The sequence below is a fragment of the Nuphar pumila genome, chromosome 3 (assembly GCF_984573655.1).
Source record: "Nuphar pumila chromosome 3, dmNupPumi1.hap1.1, whole genome shotgun sequence".
NCBI classification, from domain to species: domain Eukaryota; kingdom Viridiplantae; phylum Streptophyta; class Magnoliopsida; order Nymphaeales; family Nymphaeaceae; genus Nuphar; species Nuphar pumila.
The window spans coordinates 11,427,030-11,450,916 of record NC_143251.1 but is presented as its reverse complement, the minus strand read 5'-3'; the positions used below and the strand labels follow the sequence as shown (position 1 = coordinate 11,450,916).

General features: G+C 40.5%; 1 protein-coding gene across 1 annotated transcript; it reads left to right on the top strand.

The window, feature by feature from the left end:
* The first annotated feature begins 5,592 nt into the window (after positions 1-5,592).
* Positions 5,593-20,739, top strand: LOC149841959 (ADP-ribosylation factor 1-like). The gene is made up of 9 exons (XM_089998805.1): positions 5,593-5,731; positions 5,838-6,000; positions 6,107-6,145; positions 6,334-6,396; positions 14,473-14,491; positions 16,687-16,798; positions 18,134-18,181; positions 19,816-19,946; positions 20,443-20,739. The coding sequence occupies exons 2-9, from the start codon at positions 5,898-5,900 to the stop codon at positions 20,474-20,476; spliced, it is 549 nt and encodes a 182-aa protein (XP_089854931.1). The 5' UTR covers positions 5,593-5,731; positions 5,838-5,897; the 3' UTR covers positions 20,477-20,739.
* Positions 20,740-23,887: the final 3,148 nt, after the last annotated feature.

The window sequence follows — 23,887 nt, the reverse complement described above, 5'->3', positions numbered from 1 at the left end:
TTTGCTGACTAAAGACATCCAAACATGTCCGACCATTCAAGTTATACATCCAGGCTAGAGTTTCGTGAACTTAGTCATGTTTCATTAGGATTGTACTCTAGGGGTGTTGATAGGTCGGGTATGACCCAATACTGAGTGTACTGGATCTGGGTATGGTAATAAAGAAAGAGTGGTCCTGTTAACAATCGGGGTCAGACCCGTAGTTTCTGATCCAGATCTGTACAACAGACCCACGTCTGACTTGAATTCTGATTGAGATCCACAAAATTTTTTAATGTGAAAACATAAAAGTATTATTTTTGTGGCTATAGATGGTGTTTGGCTTTTCCCATGATAAATCGGGGGCAGACCCATTAAGTAACCTGGTTCTCGGCCAGGGTTTCTCGTTATTAAAAAAAAAAAAAAATGCAAACACCACGGGGGTGAGGGGTCCTAGCCTCGGAGTTTTACGCTGCCAGCGCGATGACCACAAGTATGGCAGGCTGAGTCAGTGCGACCAGGTCTTCGTGCCAACTGCGGTTTCATCGAGTTATAAAAAAGAAAGAAATGAAAACACCATTGTTCGTGAACTTGGTCATGTTTCACGTGATGCCAAACAAACACTTCAAAGCTAGAGACTGATTTTTGGCCTCTTTATCATGACTCCGAGATGGTTTTTGACTTGTACGAAGTTAATCATCTGCTGCTGCACGCCCTCACTTGCAACAGAGTTCCAAGCTATGTGGCAAATATTGGCGTTATATTTAAAAAATAACGTAACATTTTATGTTACATGTTTTAAATTGAAACATATCATGGTATTTTCATGGAAAATTTAAATGCAACAATTTTATATTTTTATCAGCCATTTTGGTGAAGGAACAAGTGGTTTTATTTTTTTATATTTTCCCTCTATTTTTTTCATACAAATATATTTTCCTGTTTCTGAAAAATGCAAGAAATGTGAAAATTTGCAATCCCTTGCAAGAATTTAACGGCCTTTATTTTTTCCGTTTTAAACGTTGGTCGTTATGCTTCCAATTCCAAGGGACATTTATTTTGGCTATCATGATGGGAAAATCTAACCAATGGGCAGGGCCGTTTTCCTCGTCATGGAAGGCAGAGAACGCCCAGTTTGCTTAACTACGTGCGCTCTTAAAATAAAATTACCGAAATGCCCTTATCTTCCATTGAACTCCTTGGTGCTGGCACTTTGGTTACATTCATCCCGATCATCTGCAAGTTGTTTTGATCAAATCTGACCGCATAGATGAATTCTGCACGACCAATTTAATAGGAATCAACCCAGTCTTGTCAGTATCGGTGAGTATCAGCCTATACATATTGTATCCCCAAAAAATCAATATGATAATGACTTGAATCTGCTATTTTTTAATAAATATAAAAATGACTTAAAATTATTTTAACAGCTTTAACATATCACACATAATATTTTGAATGATTCACTTGAGAATTGGTATGGACCGATTCACCTGAATCGTTGGCCAAATGATACTGGTCCAATTCCAATGCTTACACCATTGGAATCAATCTTTGGATTGCAATTTTTTTGACTAAAAAATAAATTTTAACCAACAAATTTTGACATGTTGATATCGGTTGATTCTTGAATCAACATAAAATCCTATACAAAGGTCGGATCTTAGCTATTCAAATATTGATGGGGTACGAAGATAGGGATGACATCTATGAGGTCAGATTTAATCAAAACAACTTGTATTAGTGAGATCCCAAGATGGGATATGAAGATAGGGATGATTTGGGGGTATGAGTGAAAGATAAATCACTCTATACGAGATTTATATTGAAAAAGTAAATATGAGACTCTTTATTATTCACATTTTTCGAGAGAAGCATAGTTAAACCATTATTGTTCTACTTTGGTGGAAACAACAATACTCGTAGTTGTTTCGTCTCTTCAATTCTCAAGGAATTGACTTGAGTTGGTGAAACTAGCAGACCATGTAACCAGAGACAATTCAATACTATACCTTTAGGTACGAACATGCTTCATGAGCTAGAATACACATCTACTATAACACCCTGTGTGAATTTGGAACACAACAACTTACCTTTGGATAAAATTATTGTTTCATAAACTCACACACAATCATAATAACGAATCTTAATACGGTTCAAAGAATCCTTAATCAATACAACTCATATCACTTTAATAATTACATGAATTGGTCAATCAAGATCTTTTATCGAAAATATATTTGTATTATAGAGCATGCCCATGTACACATTTTAATGCATGTATATTCATGATAAAATATAAGTGCATGCTTTAACTAATATGCATAAACTAATTGTCATGAATTTAGTCATAATCCATGCTTAAAACCATCATGCATAACTTAACCAACATAAAACACATGAATTAACATGCATAAGTCATGCTTTTCGTACAATAAGAACTTTATAAAGCATAAAAAATAACAAAAGCAAGCTCATATGAGTAAAACCCGAGGTCTTCAAGCAGGAATCAGTCTTATACGACCCTGAATTGATCTAAAATGGACTCGAACCGGTCATCAAAGTGTCCAAACCGGTTCTGAACCTTATGAATAAGTATCAAATATGAACAAAAGTTCATAAAAACCCTATGATCGAATGTCAAAATCCCTGTATTTTCAGAAATTCATGAAAACAGGGTCTCTGTATCTCGAAATCGGCGAAAAACTTGAAAGAACTTGTAAAAAATAGCTTCAAACCGGTCCCGAAAAGGGCTGTATCGGTCCAAGATCTAGTTAAGCTATAAACTGGGTTTGGACCCTATTCTGGATCTGATCTGATTCAATCTAAATCCAGATCCAGTCAAAACAATATCCGTATTAGTCCTGATCCATATGAAATCCAAATTTGACCCAATCCAAATATATAGGATCTGGGCCTGACTCGATCCAAATAGGATTCGGGTCTGACGGATTAGATCGAAACCCAAAACTGTAATGGGTCCGAATCATAACCCAAATATTACAGACCAGACTGGACCTGAAACCCAAATGGGTCCAGTACCAATCCATTCACATGTTAGGATCAGACCCATATCTAGATTACTAATGGGTCTGGGTCCAAGTGGATCTGAATCCTACAGATTGATCAGACCCCAAAATGGATTAGACCCAGACCCAGATATTGAATGGGTTTAGGTTCGATCCTGGGACCTGTCAGCCAATGGATCCAGGCATACCGGATCCACCCAAAATCTGGGTTTGGATCGGGTATGCCACAGGGTCAGAATACCCGGTCCGACTCGGGTCACCTGTTATGAAATGGATCGGGTCTGACCCGATCCTCACAGGACCCGGTGTCACCGGATCAGACCCAGACACAAAAATAATATGGGTCTGGATCTGGTCCAGCGATCAGCTGAACCCAGTTTTGGGCCGATGCATCGATCCGACCCGACGCACAACATAAGAACCATAAGGCTTTTTCGGTTTCTGAGAAACTGAAGGAATTCTGTTTTCTTAGAAACTAAAACATCGCCTCTTCGAGCTTCACGATAACCCACGTCGCCCCACGATGATGTACGGCGACCGACACCAGTGCCAAGCCGGCGACGCACCTCCGGTGACATCTCGGCGACAAGTAAGGCCACTGAATTTACCCCCTCCTTTTTTTTATTTATTTATTTGTCGTCGAAGCTGCCTACCATTGTCGACGACCTACGTCGCCCCACCGGCTACCCTCGTCGCCCCACAACGACGAACATTGGCGACAGTCTCAACCCGATCAGTAGTCACCGACGATGGCCACGGGTAAGAGCAAATGCCCCTGGAGACCCACGTCGCTCCACGATGACATGTGGTGGTAGGCACCTGCTGCCGGTTGAGAGGCTGCCGACAACCCGTATCAACCTGTAGAAGCTTCGGTGATGGCGATTCCATTGGCAGCCCGATGGTTGAAGGAACCAGGGAAAAAAAGTTTGGGGGTTTTCAAAACTTGTTTGTCATACGTCGCCGGACAGACGATCCGGCGAAAAAACAACTCCCCCTTTTCGGCGACGTTTCGCGGTGATCCCGACACCGACATATCCCCTTGCAGCCCGATGGCCACAGGTAAAACCCTCGATCTATTTTTTTTTTAATGAGGGTCGCTGGGGCTGCAACTGCCATTGGTGTACGACTATCGGGAAAGGCAGTCACCCCACGACGATTGTCACCGTCGACTGGTGACCAACGTCGCCCCACGACGACGGGCGATCACCTTAGGATGACTCTGTTGCCTGTGAAGACTGTTGTCCCAGGGCAACAGTCTGCCGAGAAATGCTGTCACCCCATGGCGATAGTCCTCAGAGTTCAGACGACTATTTTTCTGAATACAAACAAGCCATGTTGCCCCATGACAACAGGTTCAATCTGTTACAGTCACCCCATAGCGATATGCACTGTCAACCTGCGACTTACCTCATCTCACGACGACAATTGCAACAAATGCCAACATGCTCACACTCACCCACACGCAGCATTATGCATGGATGTGGGCCCATAACCCAATGTTGGCGCTTCTTGCAATATCATACACAAAAAGCATACTTGAAAGAGCCATAGAGTTTGTATGCAGTTGCTCGACATTCTTCTCATCCGATCGACGCCCACGATGAGCCCAAGCCTTAGGTCGACGGTGAGAAGGACCCTGAAATCACTGAACCGTATGTGGGCTAGGCTAAATCTGTTACTGTATTGCAATGATTTCTCATCATCCATTGCAGCCAACCACCCCTTTATATAGTAGAGGAGGGAGAGTAGTTACAGTGACGTAACCTCTTTCTTTATGACAATAACTGCCCTTCACTGTCATGCCCACTAACCCACTGTGCTTTTAATATCAAATTGGGTCACCCAATGGGTTGGACCCGATCCATCTGTCCAACAAGATCATGATCTACAACGAAGAAAAAGCTAACTTGACTTCAGATGATAGAATGCTGGTATGCACGATTTGATCTTTGTTCCCAACCCACTTTGTTCAATTCACTTGGTTTGGTTGGGCTTTGGGTGGAAATTCTGCAGCTGTTTGTTCCTCCACATCGGTTGATCAAGCATTGGGTTTCAGTTTTTCGGAATGACCAAACTCTTAACCCATTTTTTAGTGAGTTTTTGTTGACTCTTCATCGTGTTTATCGCTACTTTTAAATGATTCTCCTATGCAATCCATGAATTGGTATTTGAATACAATTTGAGATCTATAATGGAGACTAAAATCCATAAGAAATATGTCAAAACATAGATAATAGTGGAGCGAATTAGGTCAATACAAAATGAAGTTATCCGACCCATTATCCATGTGTACCCAAGTTCTCCAAACATCATAAATCAAACAGCGAACATAAAAAAAAATACAACTTTGAAACAAATGTTGGACGAAGTACAATTGTTACAGACATGTGTTTTGTTTGCTCGTTTCTTTGAATGTGTAACAAGCCATCAATGAGAACCTTCCGGAACACCGAGCTAGGACCATGTTGGGTGTTGTCGCACGAGTCAAAAGTAAGATGACTTTCCCTGAGCTCAATAGAAAATAGCGTTTTTTGTCCTAAACTGTGGTCTCGTGTTCAATTTTGGCAATTCTCTCGCTCTCTCTCAAGGATCGTGGTTTTTTCCCAATTACCGCGTTAAAAATGATCGTGGTGGTGGTGTTCTCTCTTGCGATTTAAGCCACCACCATCTTCTTCCAATCCATCCTTCTTCTCCTGCAATCAATCTCTCTCTTATTTGTTCAGGTTTGAGTTTTCTTTCCCTCCCCAACTGTTCTTGTTTCACTATTTCAATATATTGTTCTTTGCTCGAACTTTCTTGATCCAATTTCATATCGATTGGAATTGGCAGGAAAATATTGGTTTGGGGATCGGATCTGATTGAGGAATCAGATGTGCTGAAGTTTTGAAGATGGGTATGGTTTTTTCAAGACTCTTCTCTTCCCTCTTCGGGAACAGGGAAGCCAGGATCCTCGTATTGGGCCTTGACAATGCGGGGAAGACAACTATTCTTTGTATGGTTTTGATCTCTCTGATGTTTCTTTGCTTCGTTTCTTCTTTGTGGTCGTTCTAGTTTTGATTGTTTGTGACGATGTTTGGGCTTTAATTGCTTTCGTTCAGATCGGCTACAGATGGGAGAAGTGGTGTCTACAATTCCAAGTAATTTTCCGTTTTTTTGTCTTTTCATAGGAATTGGGCATCTTTCTTTTTTCTTGATTTTGGTCTGTGATAGTTTTCGTGGGTAATTCGAGCTATTCTCTTTCTATCTTTCGTGGGTTTTCTTGTGCATACTTCTCTTTCCTCTGTTTTGTTTTCACATTCTGTTTTGGTCTTGAATTGTGATTCAGCTATTGGGTTCAATGTGGAGACCGTGCAGTACAACAATATTAAATTTCAAGTCTGGGATCTTGGTAGGATTGTTCATCCTTGCTACTCACTTCTCATTTCTTTCTGTGGTATTTTATTTACTTTCTTTGGTTGTTGTGTGATGCACTTCATTTAGAGTTACTGCCATCGTTATAAATGTTACTTTGGAGTTTCAAGGACTTGAGAAATTCAACGCAAACTGCTTTTAGTGTGATCTAGTTTGCAGTCCCCTGCAACTTCAAAGCTTTATCTGATCTTTCTTCGATGAATCGTGTATGGGAGTAACGGGCGCTTCATTTCTTAGCTGTTGAAATATTTGTGTTCAGCCCAGATGCCACTTTTCTATTTGAAACCACAAACAGTGATCCTACTCAGGTGGATATGATAAGAGTAACATATAAGAAGATTCATTAGTTTTAAGATATTGGATCATATCGTAGTCAGGGTGATCAAAATTTTGGAACTGATTACTATTCCATTTGAACTATCAACATCAAGTTAAACACAAGAAAAAAAGATCGGATGCACTTTTACTGGAAAACTTTGTATTATCAGGGTGATGGTAGCCTTCTAGTTTAATTGTTGAATACCAGTCCAGACCTAGACCAACATAATGAAATATATCATTGTCTTTAAGTGCCCTAGGCATGTAAATGCTGTATGTTCTGTGCTTCTACTTCTTGTTAATGTCTTAGTGTTTCTAATCCTTTTCACTCACCGTGCTCCTTTTATATATTCAACATCTTGACTCTTATTCTTCTATTCAGTTTGTTGTTCTAGCATATCATATCACCAATGAATATTTTTGCAAGCAAACTTCTTTCGGTAATTTTATTTTTTTATGCGTCTTCGTTAAATAAAAGGTCTAAAATAATAAAACAAAAAAAAATTTCTCATTAGTAGTTTTTACAAAATGAGAAGGAAGCGGAAAATCTCTAGGACATATGAACAAAAGGAGGAGTAAGAAACCTATCTTGGTCACCTGTTTTTTGGAGATGTTTGGAAAGTGCTTTATCAAACCTATCTTGGTCACTTGAGATCTTTGGCAGTTAAAGAAATAAAACAGCTCTTGTCCTCAGAAATCTCAAGATACCAAATACAATTATGTGGTGATCTTTACTGAAATGTTTTACCTTAGGCCATGCAACCTTTTAGGCATTCTCGATCTTTAAAGAATAATGGAAAATGTTACTTGTATCTATCGTCTATCAAATGCTCTGCTTTTAGCCTCTCTGGAAAAGGAACGATGGCAAAATAAGCTAACCCCTATCACAGATATTGTGCCGATTATTCTATTTAGAAGGATAAACTGCTGTGAGTGCAGTTTGGCATGTGGTCTTGCGAGGATGTAGATTTTCCTTCTGGTTGAATGACTGAAGTTTTCCTCCTTGAGGTGATCAGCAATAGGATGCATGTACTTATCAATTGACAGAATCATCAGGGGAACCGTTAAAATAGCCATTATCAACTGCATAAGTCAAGGATAATAACTCAGTTGATTGTGGTGAGTGGATTGGTAGAGATTAAATTATGTGCATCTGATGCAGCCCACGTCGGAGGAGGAGTGAAAACAAATGCCCACCTTGAATCGGTGTGGCTGAACCTCTTTATTAATCTCAAATGGTCTCAATAAACAATGGGGAAAACTAATAACAGTAAAGAACTTAAGAAGAAGAACATGATGCAGAATAATAAAATGCAGGAAGAAAATGACGGCTGAAAGCTTTCCAATAGTCTCCCCACGCAACCCTAGGAAGGGCCTTTTAAAGGCTATTTACTAGACCCGGGTCGCGGGTCCAGACTTGGATCCGACCCACGATCCGGGTCAGTCTCTATCTGCAGCTGGTTCTGGGGCGTGCGAACTCCACCACGCCTGGCGTAGGTGCGCAGGGGTACCTCCCTGCGTTGTGGCTCCGTCCCTGCAAGTGAGTCATACACGCGGGGTCGTTCATCTGCCCTTTGTGGCGGATCGGGTGGCACGATGGACCCAATCGGGTCCTGCCCTGCATCATTCTCCCCTGGTTGGGAAGAAGTCGGCTCTGTCGACTTGTTGTTGCCACAGTAAGCATATAGATCAGCCACGTTGAAAATAGGGGAAATATGCCAATCATCGGGCATCTCAAGGAGGTAAGAATTCGAACCCAATCGCTGAAGGATCCTAAAAGGGCCATACTTCTTAGGACTTAATTTGCTATAGGTGCCTACAGGAAAACGCTCTGGACGCAGATACACCCAGACGAGTTGACCGACCTCGAAATGGACATCACGACGACCCTGATCTACGAAAGCTTTGTAGGTCTCGTAGCTTTCAACAAGTTTGGCCCGGACTTGTCTGTGAATGTCACGCATATATTCGACGGCATCAAAGGCATCCGGAGCTGGAGCTGAGAGATCTGACACAGGGGCTAGATCAACGACATGGGTGTGTGACCGACCATACAGTACTTGGAACGGAGATTTACCAGTAGAACGATTAATGGAGTTGTTATAGGCGAACTCGGCTTGGGGCAATACGAGATCCCAACTTTTGACATTTTCCCCCACTAGGCTCCGTAACAAATTTCCTAAGGTGCGGTTCACAACTTCGGTTTGACCATCAGTCTGGGGGTGATACGCACTACTGAACTGAAGCTTAGTCTTCAATAGAGCCCATAACGATTTCCAAAAGTGATTCATAAAACACGTGTCACGATCAGAAGTGATTGTGTGAGGTAGACCATGGAAACGGGCCACGTCCTTGAAATAATATGAGGCGACTAAAGAGGCATCGGTGGTTCGCTTACACGGGACAAAGATAGCCATTTTGGAGAACCGGTCAACAACTACTAAAATTGAATCAAAACGACGGGGTGTGCGGGGAAGGCCCACAATAAAATCCATGGATACGTGCTCCCACGGCCGTTCAGGAATGGGTAACGGAGTATACAGACCACTATTCTGACGATGACCCTTGGACACTTGACACACATGACAACCTTGGATGAACTTGACAACATCTTTGCGCATTTTGGGCCAAAAGTATCGTTTATCTAAGACAGCGAATGTCTTATCATGCCCGAAATGCCCTGCTAACCCTCCTTCATGTAATTCAGAAATCAACTGAAGTCTAAGGGAGAAATTGGGCACACATAATTTGTTACCACGGAAGAGGTAACCATTATGAATACAAAAACGGGGGTCGAGGGTGCGATCTGAAGAGATGCACCCTTCCCAGACTTTGTGAAAATCAGGGTCCGTGGGGTATAATTCCTTGCATTGTTCGAAGCCAATGACCTGCACTGACATAGTCATCAGAAGGCTGTTCTTCCTACTAAGAGCGTCAGCCACCTTGTTCAGGGTACCAGATTGATGGCGAAGCGAAAAGGTGTACTCTTGCAAGAAGCTGACCCACTTGGCATGACGAGCACTCAACTTCTTTTGACTATTCAGATACTTTAAAGCCCCATGGTCCGTGTACAAGACAAATTCCTTATAAATGAGATAATGTCTCCAATAACGAAGGGCTTGTACCACGGCATAGAACTCAACATCGTAAGTGGAGTATTGACACCTGGCCTGAGTCAGCTTCTCACTAAAGAAGGCAACGGGCCTACGATTCTGACTCAAGACAGCGCCAATCCCCACTTTGGAGGCATCACATTCAACCTCAAAGACTGCACTAAAATCATGGAGAGCTAAGACAGGAGCACTGGTCATTTTTTCTTTGATGATCGTAAAGGCTTTGCCAGCCGCGGGCGTCCAATGAAAACTAGTACCTTTTAGGCACTCCGTGATGGGGGCCATAAGGGTACTAAAATTCCTCACGAAACGTCGGTAAAAAGTGGCTAACCCGTGGAAACTACGAATCCCTCCTATAGCCTTTGGGGTAGGACAATCGCGCGGACTTTTGCGGGGTCGGCCTTGACGCCATCAGATGACACAATAAACCCTAAGAACACGACACTGGACGTCATAAACTCACACTTTTTGGCATTGGCATACAATTTTTTCTTTCTCAAAATACCTAAGACTTGACGCAGGTGACTCAAATGATCGGACAATGATGAACTATAGATCAAAATGTCGTCAAAGTAGACAACAACAAACTTCCCAATACACGGATGCAAGACTTGGGTCATCATGTTCATAAAGGTACTTGGGGCATTAGATATCCCAAACGGCATGACTAACCACTCGTACAATCCATCACGCGTCTTGAATGCCGTTTTCCACTCGTCCCCTTCGCGTATACGAATCTGGTGATACCTGCTTTTTAGATCTATTTTAGAGAAAATGGAGGCACCAGATAACATATCAAACATATCATCCAAACGAGGAATGGAAAAACGGTATTTGATTGTGATGCGATTGATCGCACGACTATCGACACACATGCGCATGGACCCATCTTTCTTAGGAGTAAGTAAGGCGGGTACGGCACAAGGGCTAACACTCTCGCGAATGAAACCCTTTTGCAGTAATTCCTGAACCTGTCTTAATAACTCAGTGTGCTCAGAGGGGTTCATGCGATATGCGGGAAGGTTGGGTAGACTCGACCCTGGCACAAAGTCAATGGCATGCTGAACTACCCTTGCCGAAGGTAATCCATCAGGTAGTTCATCCGACATAATGTCGCGAAACTCCTCTAGAAGAGGGGCAACATCCGCGGGAATGGACACTGACGAACTCATCACTGGCTTTGCCACTAGGGCATAACAATAGCCATCTTCCTGACAATGGTTCAGGAAAAGCCGGTACGAGAGGCCTGCAAGTCGGGGGACTCGCTCAGGTTTGTCCACAGTGGGAAAACCAGTCTCCTTGATAGGTAGAAGGACTATCTTATGGCCATTAAAGACAAAAGAGTATGTGTTCTTGCGGCCATCGTGAGTTGTCTGACGATCAAACTGCCAGGGACGTCCCAAAAGAATGTGACACGCGTGCATAGGGGCTACATCACACCACACCTCATCGTGGCAGTGTTCCCCCATGGAAAACCGGACTAGGCATCGCTGAGTGATGGGAACCTCGTTTCCTTTCTTGAACCAGGCCATCTTATAGGGTTGGGACAACTTTTCGGTGTTGAGTTTCAAGGTAGACACCACACTCTCAGACAACATGCTCTCACATGCTCCGGTGTCAATGATGACATCACAAGCGTGCCCCTCACAGTTGCACTGGGTCCTAAAAATGTTATTCCTTAGCCATTTCGATGGGGCCGATTCTCGGGGTGTGGTCAACACATGACGGATGGACAACAAACTTTTGACGTTGCCGTCGAACTCTATAACTCCCCTCTCATCCTCAACTTCAACTAATGACTTGTCATCACTTTCACTCTCACTTGCGGACTCTACAATTCCTTCAACAAGATGGGTGTTCCTGCTCACGGTGGGACACTTGGACGCGACATGCCCTAACTTTTGACACCTGAAACAACGAAGGGTCAACTCACTAGGTTTGGCTTTGGACCGGGTGTGGAAAGCTGGGCCCGACTGGTCAGGTTTGCTAAGGTCTGCTCTAGGCTTTGAATCACTAGGGGAGCTTGCTCCCCTGGTTGGGAAACCCGACTTAGGTCGACTGGAGGGTTCACTACGGGTCGTTCTATATTCTTGCCTCCGCTTCAGCTTGTCCTCGATGTTCATGGCGTAACCACTGGCTTGATCTAATGTCTCAACTGTGACACAACTAAAATCATCAGAGATAGCAGGACGGAGACCCGAAATGTACCTCGTGACCTGTTGACGAGCTGTTTCCTCGATCTGCACACGCAGGGAAAGACGATGGAACTCCGCAGTGTACTCTGCTATAGTTCGGGAACCTTGTCGCAGGGTCAGGTATTCCTTGTACGCTCGCTCAGCGTGATCCGAAGGCACGAATTTTGACTGCATCAATCGTTGCATTTCCTCCCACGACTTTACGCGCTCTAATCCCTGTCGCTCCCTCGATCATTGTAGCTCCACCCACCATGTCTGTGCTAGGCCTCTCAATCGAGTAGACGCTAGAGAGACACGACGATGTTCAGCGACAGTGTGGTAGTCGAAGAAGAATTGCACGGCATAAGACCAGTCGAAGAACTGCTCTGCGTCGAATCGCCTCGCAAACTCCGGAAGATCCAGTTTCACCCCATAAGTGGAAGAGTGGTCTGGTGCTCTCTGTGGTCGCGGCTGCGCCCTCGACGAGGCCTGCCCACAGTGTTGCGCACGGCTCTTGGGGTTTCTCGAGGGTTGTCACGCGATCTTCAAACCCGTCCATCCTCTTTGACAGGCCGGCGATATCCCTACTCATTCGCAGCATGTTCTCTTGGATTTTCGTCAACACGTCCATGACACGCAGTAAGGGGTCTTCGCTGCCAGCCTCCTCACGTTCCTCGCCTCGCACCGGATCACTCCCTGCTTCAAGAGCCATCTCGCTGATGAAGATGGGTGCGGCTCTGATACCACTTTGATGCAGCCCACGTCGGAGGAGGAGTGAAAACAAATGCCCACCTTGAATCGGTGTGGCTGAACCTCTTTATTAATCTCAAATGGTCTCAATAAACAATGGGGAAAACTAATAACAGTAAAGAACTTAAGAAGAAGAACATGATGCAGAATAATAAAATGCAGGAAGAAAATGACGGCTGAAAGCTTTCCAATAGTCTCCCCACGCAACCCTAGGAAGGGCCTTTTAAAGGCTATTTACTAGACCCGGGTCGCGGGTCCAGACTTGGATCCGACCCACGATCCGGGTCAGTCTCTATCTGCAGCTGGTTCTGGGGCGTGCGAACTCCACCACGCCTGGCGTAGGTGCGCAGGGGTACCTCCCTGCGTTGTGGCTCCGTCCCTGCAAGTGAGTCATACACGCGGGGTCGTTCATCTGCCCTTTGTGGCGGATCGGGTGGCACGATGGACCCAATCGGGTCCTGCCCTGCATCAGCATCTCAGGTTTGGACCCCAGAAAGAAGCAGAGGCAAACTGCTTATCTAAAGGAGAGCCAGGCTGGTATTCATTGAATGCCAAGTGCCTCACTGCTATGAAGTTTCATAATCTCGAGGCCTAAGTCCTATAGTGCTCATTCTGAGGCTGTATCAAACAAAAAACATCTTGCAGGTTTTTGGATCAAGCACTTTTTCCCTTTTGTGTTATTTTCTGTTCACAATTGCTGGCTGGACCTTTTCTCTTGCTTACATTCCTTAATGACAGACAACTTGGCCTAAGGGCATTTTTGGATGCAAAATATATAAGTTTGCAATAACCACCTGAAAGGTGTTTTTTCCCCTAGAGGCCCAATATTTATGCTGAACCTGTATAAAGCAAGTATGAAAAGCCATCTGGAACTGCTTTCCAAAATATATCTTGATCTATGCCACCTAAGTACGGGTGCGGGTGCAGGTACCTTGGGTAAGACACAGGAATTTCCAAAAGTATATATATATATATATATATATATATATATATATATATGTGCACACGAACACACGTGTGTATACGTATGTATGTATGTATGCATATGCGTGTGTATACAGCATGGATGAAAAAACACTTTATGCATCTTAAAAATGAACTAAAGTGATCCCACATAATGGGTAAGATCGGGTCTGAATCGGGCCAGAATTGGAAGTGGTCTGACCCATACCCATTGCACCAGTACCAGTACAAGTGTCGACCTGTGCTGACACAGGTACAGTGCCCTTCCTGAAGTGCCTATGTTACATAGATTTTGATCACCTGAGATCTCCAACAGTTAAATGAATAAAACTGCCCTTATTCTCAGGAATCTCAAGATATGACATCCGCTTCTGTGTTGGTTTTTTTCGAAATGTTTTCCCTCAGATAATTCTACCTTTGTATTCTTGTTCTTTGAAAATTATTGGCAAAAGTTTCTTACATTGTCACCTATTAAATGCACTTTTTCCCTTTCTGGAAAAGGTAACAAGGACAAAATAACTAAACAATTGGACTAGTAATAATCTTGTTATTGGTTGCACATGTGGACTATATAGTTGTTTTGAAGGAAAAAAAATGAAATACTTGAGTATAAAATGTGTGATAGGGCGATTTTTTTAGCATTTCAGCACACATTTAATGTGTCTGGCTACTCTTTTCTTTGACAATTTACATATTGTGCGATAGTGACACATACTTTTTGCTTTAATGAAACAGGTGGACAGACGAGCATCAGGTAAATCCTTCATCCTTTTCCTTGGCCAAGTGCAGTTAAATTATGCATGTAATGTGCAGATTAGTCTAGTATGGCTTCTCCAGGTTCTTTCTTGGTTTGGTCTCACAAATGCTTATTAGATGCATGTGTTCTTTCTAGGCTTACTGAAAGCCCTATCTTATGAATATATGGTAATGGTATAACTAACTGTTAATAACTTGAAGAATCTTCTGTTTCACTTGAGATAATAGGGCAACAATTATGACAGTAATTCACAATACTATTATGGATAGTTCGAGTGCCATTTCCATGTGGCAGTGTGCTTTGAATCACATAGTTTAGATCATAGTGACAAAGTTTTAGAGGTGCAATACATTTGCCATGAGTTCAATTTTTTTTCTTGAGTTTTTCAAGAAAAACTCAGCAAAAATGAATCAATTTAGAAAAATTAAATGCAAATCTTAAAATATAAAATATTTAATAAACATTAAATGGGATTTTCCCAATATTCTTCCACTAAAAACATCATTTTGTGATAAAATACTGTTATATATATTTAAGTGCTTACGTCATGATACTTCAGAATATTACGCCTTTATCATAGTTTTGGAGTTTTGGATATATATTGCATTTTTATTGAAATATTCAAGTAAAATCTTGTGGCAATTTTCACTTTGGTTTAAATGCCTATACTAGCCAGATGCTTCATGTTTACTTTCTTGACTGTATTGGATAATTATTGCGTGAGACAGGATGCACACATCACTTGCCAATAGTTGTATATAGTATATACACAAGGTGCAAAGTCGCAAGCACAAATTGATATTCCCTGGTGCACACACATGGCAGTTATTTGACAGTATCATAAATTAAATAAATTAAATAAATTATATATATATATATATATATACACACACACACACGAGGTGTCCAACAGTATAATTATGAAGATTGGACAGCTCTTCCTCTCCATTTCTCTGAGTCAACAGCTTAGATGCACCTATATACAAAGAGGAGTGACCTAGAAATAAGGATACTCTTCTTGCTAAACATTGCCTAAGTTATTTTCACCTTGGGGAAAATGGAGAGGGATGACTATTCAATCCTCAGATTTGTAGATTTTGGACCTACCCTTGTTTGGATGGTTCATGTTATATCTATACTCAAAATTCTCTCTCTCTCTCTCTACACACACACACACACACACACAAACACACACAAGAATATGCATTTCCATTTTATTTTTGCAAACTCGACCCTGCAGATGTGTTCAGCATGGTCCATTTGCTAGGAATTGATTGTTCGATCAATACTTTTTTGACAAAAAAGCATGATTTTTGGATACTTGAATATTTATGAAAATTCCAAGCCATTGATTTTCAAGCCTTAAAAAAATCCTTCTTATTTATCAGAATAAGATGATTCAAACATCCATACGGTTAGGTTTAAGAAAAAAACAGAAAAAACCCTTGAGAATCTCGGTTCACACTCTAGTTCTGATGTGTGTGTAGCTATGCACATATGTATGTACATATGTATAAACATTGCGGTTTATTGACAAGTTTGAGATGTTTCAAGATGTGATCATGACCTGCAGTGCAGCTATGGATTGAGTTGGCTTGGTTTCCAATATGATTTGATGGGTCATTCTCAGCGATTTTTCTTTCTCATGTATTTGAAATGTTGCAATTTTGTTTCTTTGTCTCTCTGGGGAAAAGTATTTAATAGACTTGTTTGTCTTTTGTCAATAGATAAAGTGATTTCTAGGTCTTGCTGGGTTGACCTGGTCTGTGCAGCTGCTAAGTTGAAACCAGTAATCAGTTATTCAATTAGTTGTGGAGTTAGCAATTAAAGTAGTTCACAAGTTTTTCATTGCCCAGAGACCTTATTGTTTTCATAGATGCTTTGTACTCTTTCCATTCTTGCAAATTCTTAGGGTTTAAAGATGTTATTTTAAAACAAAGAGGAGGAATTGATGCAGAAATAATTATGTGGAGGGAAAAAATGTCTTCCCTGCTTGTAGGAATAGACTGATGCTGGTGACATTGTCATCCAATTATCCTCTACATGTCTTTTTCAATGTGAAATTTGTTACTGGTTGTTACCTGGTTTCTATTTTTTTAGTGTTTTAATATTTGGTTATGCTTTTAACCGTGAGTTTGTTGTTACCCATGTGTTTTTGGTATCATTGTTATTTTTTTTATTGTTTAATACAGGCCATACTGGAGATGTTATTTTCCAAATACTCAGGCAATTATATATGTTGTTGACTCAAGTGACACTGACAGACTAGTAATAGCAAAAGATGAATTTCATGCCATCTTGGAGGTACTTGATGTTTGTTCCATATTAACAAAAATGAGTTTTACGTTGCTTATGGTGATTTTGTAAATTCATATGCTGGCTCATTGCCTCTTCAGTGCTATTTTGCATGTCAATGCTGTACTGCTAAATGAACGTCAAACACTTTCAGTGCATCAACAACATGCTACTTCATACTTTTTTCTTTTCTTAAATATGAAAATTAGCTTCAAATAACATTTGATTCAGGTCTGCTAAGAAGTTAAGCCCTTAAATCTATTTGGCTTCAGCACATGATTCAACATGCATATGGAACTTCAACTAGCATCTAATCAATGGGACCAGATGAGTGACAATGTTTTAACTTCTAGTCCATTAAATGAAAACCTTTCAATTTACACAAACCAGAGTTATCAGAAGCTTCTTAGGTAGGTGGGAAGCACACTTCCCGGAAACTCGCTTCGGAAGCGGGATATGCCTAGCTTTTGAAACTTCATGAGAATCTCGATTCCCCCATGCTTCTTCTATGCTTCCCACATGCATGGTCTATGCTTCCTATATGCTATTCTCACGTTTCTTTTCATGTTTTTCATGTATTTCCTCTCATGCTTCCACTCACTTCCCATGTACTTTCTCTAAATTGGTAACCATCATTGCTAGGTTATAACAAAAAATTAACTTACTAAAAAATCATGAAATATAAGAATAATCAATTTTATTTTAGTTTTTATTTGCTTCTTGTTCAATTCCTATTCAGTTACCATATTGCTTCATTTTTTATTTCTATTTCGCTTCAAATTGATACTTCGCTTCCTGCTTCATATAAAATTTAAAATGCCTCGCTTCTCGCTTCCGCTTCTCGATCGTTTCTCGCTTCCACTTCCTAGTTTGGCAACTTTGACACAAACACCTCCTAGCACTTCTTAATCTTTCTCAGATCCAGTTGCTTTCTCTGGGGCTACATGTGCATTTTATGGTTTGCAGTTATTGTTGCCTTTTAGTTTAAAATATTTGTTCATATGTAGTACTCTATCTGGAGTATATATATGTGCCACAGATCCCAATCATAGTCATTTATCAGTATTTGCATCTTTGTTCACAACAAATGAATAAGAAACATAAAATTATTGAAAACTTATGATAAATAATGCCTGAAATATATAAGTTGAGAGAAGTGTAAGAACCTTAAAGCATATATCCTTTTAGACCGATATTGAGATATGTTGGTCAAGTTAACATGTTTTTTTGTTATTCACAATTCACATTCATTTCTGCAAAGGTTGATATTCATTGAAGATTGTGTTTTATAGATTCATAATATTTTACCAACATTATTAGGTTGACGTCACTTATTTTTGGCAGGAAGAAGAGCTCAAAGGTGCAGTCGTTCTAATTTATGCTAACAAGCAGGTTACAATCTTACAATAACTGTAGCTCTTTCATTTTCATGTTATCTCAATTATTCTCGTCTTTGGTTTCTATTGCATGTTAGCCTCATGGATTTTGCGTTATCTGATTTGTTGCTTTTGGTTTTCTATTGCATGTTAGCATCATGGATGCTTTTCATTATCTGAACAATTATCATTTTGGTTTGTCTATTCCATGCTGGCCTCATGATTGAATATCATCTTTTTGTAGGTGCTGTGCCCTGTCCAAAAATAGTTTACATACCAATCTTTTGTATTGTTCCATAATGAATAACCTGCATGTAGCACTAGCACAAAACTTGAGTCTAACCTGTATCTGTAACATTGTTCATGTCAAGTTTTTCTCCTGCTGTCATGCTTGTAAGAAGCTTGAAACTTTTATCATTTTTTCTCATTTCTGAGCCATATGGTGTTACCTAGTCTAGAAGATTCATAGCAAGTTTGTAGTTGAAATTTTGATGTTGGTGACTTCTCCATGTGCAAGTTTGGTTATCAAGCACAGATTAGTCCTTGGTACAATATCTGCATTTGCTGTTTATATCCTCAGTTTCTAAAACTTGAAACGTGAAAACTCTGTGATTAGCATTGCTGAATGACCTTCAGGCTTGTGCAACCTTTGGATTGAACATGTTCAAAGGTAAGAACATCTTCTCCAACGCAATTTTCTTGGAAACAAAGGATAAGGGTGCAAGTTTCAGTTTTGATGCTAGCATAGGACATCTGGAGATGTAAAACAAGCGTGCTGCTTTATCTCAACTTGGGCATTTCTTGTGTAAGAACTTGAAAGTTTGACAATCTAAGCCAGAGGAACCACAGGCTATGCTTGGTTTAGGCTTTGATCTTGTCAAGAATGATGTCCACGCAAGTATTATGATGCTACTCAATGTAATAGTGACCTGTTATTTGACATTATATCAGGTCTGTCAAGGCTAAAAGCTCATGTTAAGTAAGCTAAGAATCATGTAAAAACATTGTTTTCTCAAGAAATACACTCATCAATTTATCCATTTTCCTATCAATGATTACATGACATTTGACCTGCATCAGTCCTCTACTATAATATCATGTGCTAAAGTGCAACATATCTGGTGCATCCAACAGTCATCTATGTTTTTTCTTTTAGTTGTGTCTTATCCCAGGTGCTTGTAAATATGGATTCCAAATCATCGAGCGTGTACCTGTCCATATGTGCTTGAGTGGTTATTATTTATAGAGGGGCTGCTGCCAGTAAAGACATGGCTTGCAGTTGTCATGGGAATGCTCCATTTGTGTACTTTTCATGTTTCCTGTCAGATTGATTGTTGGTGCATCAGTCTAATCGATGTTGTGCACGTGTGCACTTCTGATCCTTCACCAGTGGTTGTGAATGATTGACTTAAGCAATATTTTGTCGGTGGTTCTGTAGGAGCGAGTCAGAAAGATTGAGAAACAGAACCATCTGATTCTATTCATTCTTAATAGCCACCCAAGCAGTTGTAGGGCACGGAAATAGATCTTTCATATGAATGCAACATTGTCTGTTTTTAGTCAACTTCTTTTCTATGTAAGTGGTCAAATACAGTAACTGAGTTGAAACATCTATTGTATGTATATAATAAGTGTATTCCTTATATGCAGGATCTTCCTGGTGCACTTGATGCTGCTGCTATTACTGAAGCACTAGAACTCCACAAGATCAAAAGTCGACAATGGGCTATCTTCAAAACTTCAGCCATAAAAGGAGAAGGCCTCTTTGAGGGCTTGGACTGGTAATTCCTGTTACCTTTGGGGTACGGAGCAAATATAAAATAGAATATTTGTTTTCCAGTTCTGAATAATTATCCAAATTATCTTCTTACCAATTTGGTTTGCATCTGGCTATGGTTGGTTCTTTAGAATAGTAGATTGAGATTATAACTTCAGTTTCACGTGTGGTGCCTAGTTTTATGTTTAAGCTGTCATAGGGATGCTCCAATTTATGACAATTTCATGTTCCCTTTTTTGTGTAAAAATAGCATGTCGGATGTCCTTTATTTAACATTTGCACTACATTTCATATGTTCCATACATAGCTTTAGATCATCGACATGCCATGATTTTCTGCCAAGTCGTATGTTTCTCTTCATTGTTATAACTATGATTTCATGGTCCTCTAAAAAAAAAAACTCTGATTCGGATATGTGTGTGCGCTTCTCATGCACATGCTGTTAAAAATTTATCTTTGGTCATTCTGCTGCATTGATACAAACCTATTTCTTGGTGCAGGTTAAGCAATACACTCAAGTCCGGTGGTGGCTGAGACATATATCCTTTAAGCATATATGGCTGTGTTTCTCAAGAAATTTAGCAGTAGAGGAAACAACAAATTGATAGAGCAATTGTTTGGGTCCAATGTGAACCACATCTAATTCTACATAATATATATAGAGTTAATTTAAAAAGGGATTTGTGAAACATCATTTTTGCATGAAAACTGTGTTTTTTCTTTCTCCCCTCATGAATCAAAGGATTGAAGGAGTTCTTGATTTGTAGTGTAACAAAACACACTTTCTTTGTTCAATTGGAAATTGTCAGCCTCACATTATCCAAATTGTGGATGCCTGGGATTGGCTCTGGTTGAGGGGACTGCCTGACCATCCCGGTTACCCCTGTACCAATTCAGCAAGCCTTAAAAAATATCAAACAGCTCCATTGTAGCTGCAATGGGAGACTCAATGCAATTACTCGTAATAGAATTGAGGATGATGGTGATGGTGACGATGATGCATACATGGATTGATGATGATAATTTTTTTTTTTTTTAAAGGCAAGCTGGGGTTAGGCAGACACCTACCAGTTATACAACTATACCATTGGGGTTTGAACTTGCAATTCATATATATAGATTGCATTTATGATCTACATGCTCAGCTTAGTAGGAACTGACTTTAGATCACTGGAATCCAACATGTATACAGGTTTTTTCTGGTGATACAAAAATCAATGGTTGTAAGTACATTAAATTTTTTAATCCAAAAAGCTGTGTTTTCATTGAAAAAATATGATCCAAGGATCGATTCCCATTAAATCGACCATGCTGCACATGTCTACGAGGTTACATTCGGTCAAAACAATTTGCATCTTGAGATCGGAATTAGATTATAAATTCAATGGATTCTGCCAAATATATATCCCACAAACCATGCATTAAACAAGAAGTGAGTGCTTAAAAACAGTTTGCATGAAACGTCAGACACATAATAAGCATAAGGGAAAATGAGTCAGCCAACTCGAATAAAGTAGAAAGTGCCATAATAAAATTAAATCAAACCTTTGCATTTATCGACATATATTTTTCAAGTTTTTTCTCGAAATATTTATCTTATATGCGGGTTCTATAATAAAAATATTTAAAAAAAAAGAAACTATATTTGTAACACGAAAAATGTTTTTTCAATATAAGGAAGCTGAATCTGTATATTAAAAGAAGAAAACTTCTCATTCTTTTTGAAGTGAGATTCACATAAAATTTGTAAGAAGAAAAATCTTTATATGTGGTATCACGCTTCCAAAACGAGTTTTTGAGATTTCAAATCTTCTCTTACAAAATGATTTTGTGGTTAGCCTGATTCATGGAAACAACTTGGATTATCTTTTTCCAGGTCCTGGATCTTACATCTGACCTATTAAGGGAGGCTGATGTTCTTCTTTGAGTTGAAAAAATGGAGAACGAGGAGGATGACTATGCAAATTGAGGGCGAGATAGGCTGGTACGTATAGGATCTATTTAGAATTTATATTGCTACTTGATTTTAGAGCTTTAGTTAGCCTTGGACCCGTATTAGAATTAGAGTTTTATTTTCTATGAATAGTGATTGTAAAGATTTAAGTCAGAGGTTGGATTGATTATCAAGAGTGCTTTTCTTTTTTTCCCTATAATTCTCTTTTAATTTTTCATAAATTTCTAGTTTAGTCTAGCTTAATTTTTCATATAGTAGATGGTAGATCATGATATAGATTCTTATAATCATGCTTTGGGCATATAAGAAGTTGACATGTGAGTTCAAAGTTTTTTTGAAAAATAGGACATGAGGACACGGGCTTTTTAAAATTTTTGATCAGTAGAAAGCTGTTTTTTACATTTTGGCATAAAAATAAAATTTTTACTAAAATATTATTAAAAAGTATTAACCGTATATTAGAAATGATAAAACAATACCCATACGTGTCAAAGTCAATGCCAGCATGTCATAGCAGGTGCGACTCATCTCACCCATGAGCCTAGGGGTGGCAATCGGGTTGGCGGGTCGGGTTGGCGTGTCAGCATACCTCAACCCGAACCCGACCCGTTTATTAAATGGGTCGGCTGTGGCAAACACGAACCCGACCCGTTTAATAAACGGGTAACCCGACACGACCCGCCAACCCATTTAATAAATGGGTTGGGTCGGGTAAACGGGTTTTCAGGTTTGCGGGTCAGGTTGGCAGGTCGGGTTGGCGGGTTGACGGATCGGGTTGGCAGGTAGGCAGGTTGGCGGGTCGGGTTGACGGGTTGGCGGGTTGACCCACCCGCCTAACCCGTTTATTAAACGGGTCAGCCGGGTTGGCATACCCCCAACCCGAACCCGACCTGTTTAATAAACGGGTTACGCGGGTCGACCCGTTTATTAAACGGGTTGGCTTAAGCCCAACCCGAACCCGCCTAAGAGGCAGGTTGGCGGGTCGTGTCAGAAATTGCCACCCCTACATGAGCCCATGATACACGCTCTAACTGGCGTGTCACTGTGACAGTCTGTGTGATTCGCATATTTGGCCAAACGTTCATCTCACCTCTTTTATGTTTATGTTTTTGACAGACCAAAATTTTTTGAGACAATCCAAGGGGAAAACTAGGGGTGTCAATGGGTCTGGTTTGGTTCGGACCCGGGTGAAACCAGACCTGACCCTGATTTTCGGGTATGGTATCGGGTTCGGACTTGAGTCTATTCAGACCAACTATAAGAGAAACCATACCCGGACTCGATAAGAACTACATGAACTAGACCTGGGCCATACCTGGTAAAACTATTTTTTTATCATTTTTACATTGAAAAATTGTGGGTCTTAATCTGAACTTGGGTAGGGCCCAAGTTTGGTATAAATTTTTACAAACTATACCCAGGTCCATGTAATCAGACCTTTGGGTCTAGACCCGGATCTTAATCGGGTCTTCTTATTTATCTTCATACCCGGACCCTATAGAGTTTGATATGGGTTGGGTCCGGGTAAATCTGACCCGTTGACACCCCTAGGGAAAACCCCCTCCATCACCAACCACACATTGGCTGGCCTCTCTTTGGTAAAGCCGTCCCCTTACCCACCAGTGAATACACCCAGCTTCGACAATGCAGCAAGGGACACCACCCATGGGTTTCGAACTTGTGACATCCTGTCAACTTAGTAAAAATTCATAAGTAGCTCCTATGGAGCTCTAGTATTTGGAGGTTCACAGCATCTTTGTGTAAACGTCAGGTGCAAATGTTAGGAGGTTCGCATGATAATGTCAAGAAGTCTGCACAAATATATTCCAAAGGTAAAATGATCCTTAACAATTAACAATTGTATAATCAATCATTTTGGACATGCAAAAAACATTGGCATATTTGTAGGTTTTCACGAAAATATGACCAATTTTAAAAGACAATACGGTCATTTTCTGAAAGCCGTTCATCACTATGGCTTGCTTTGAATG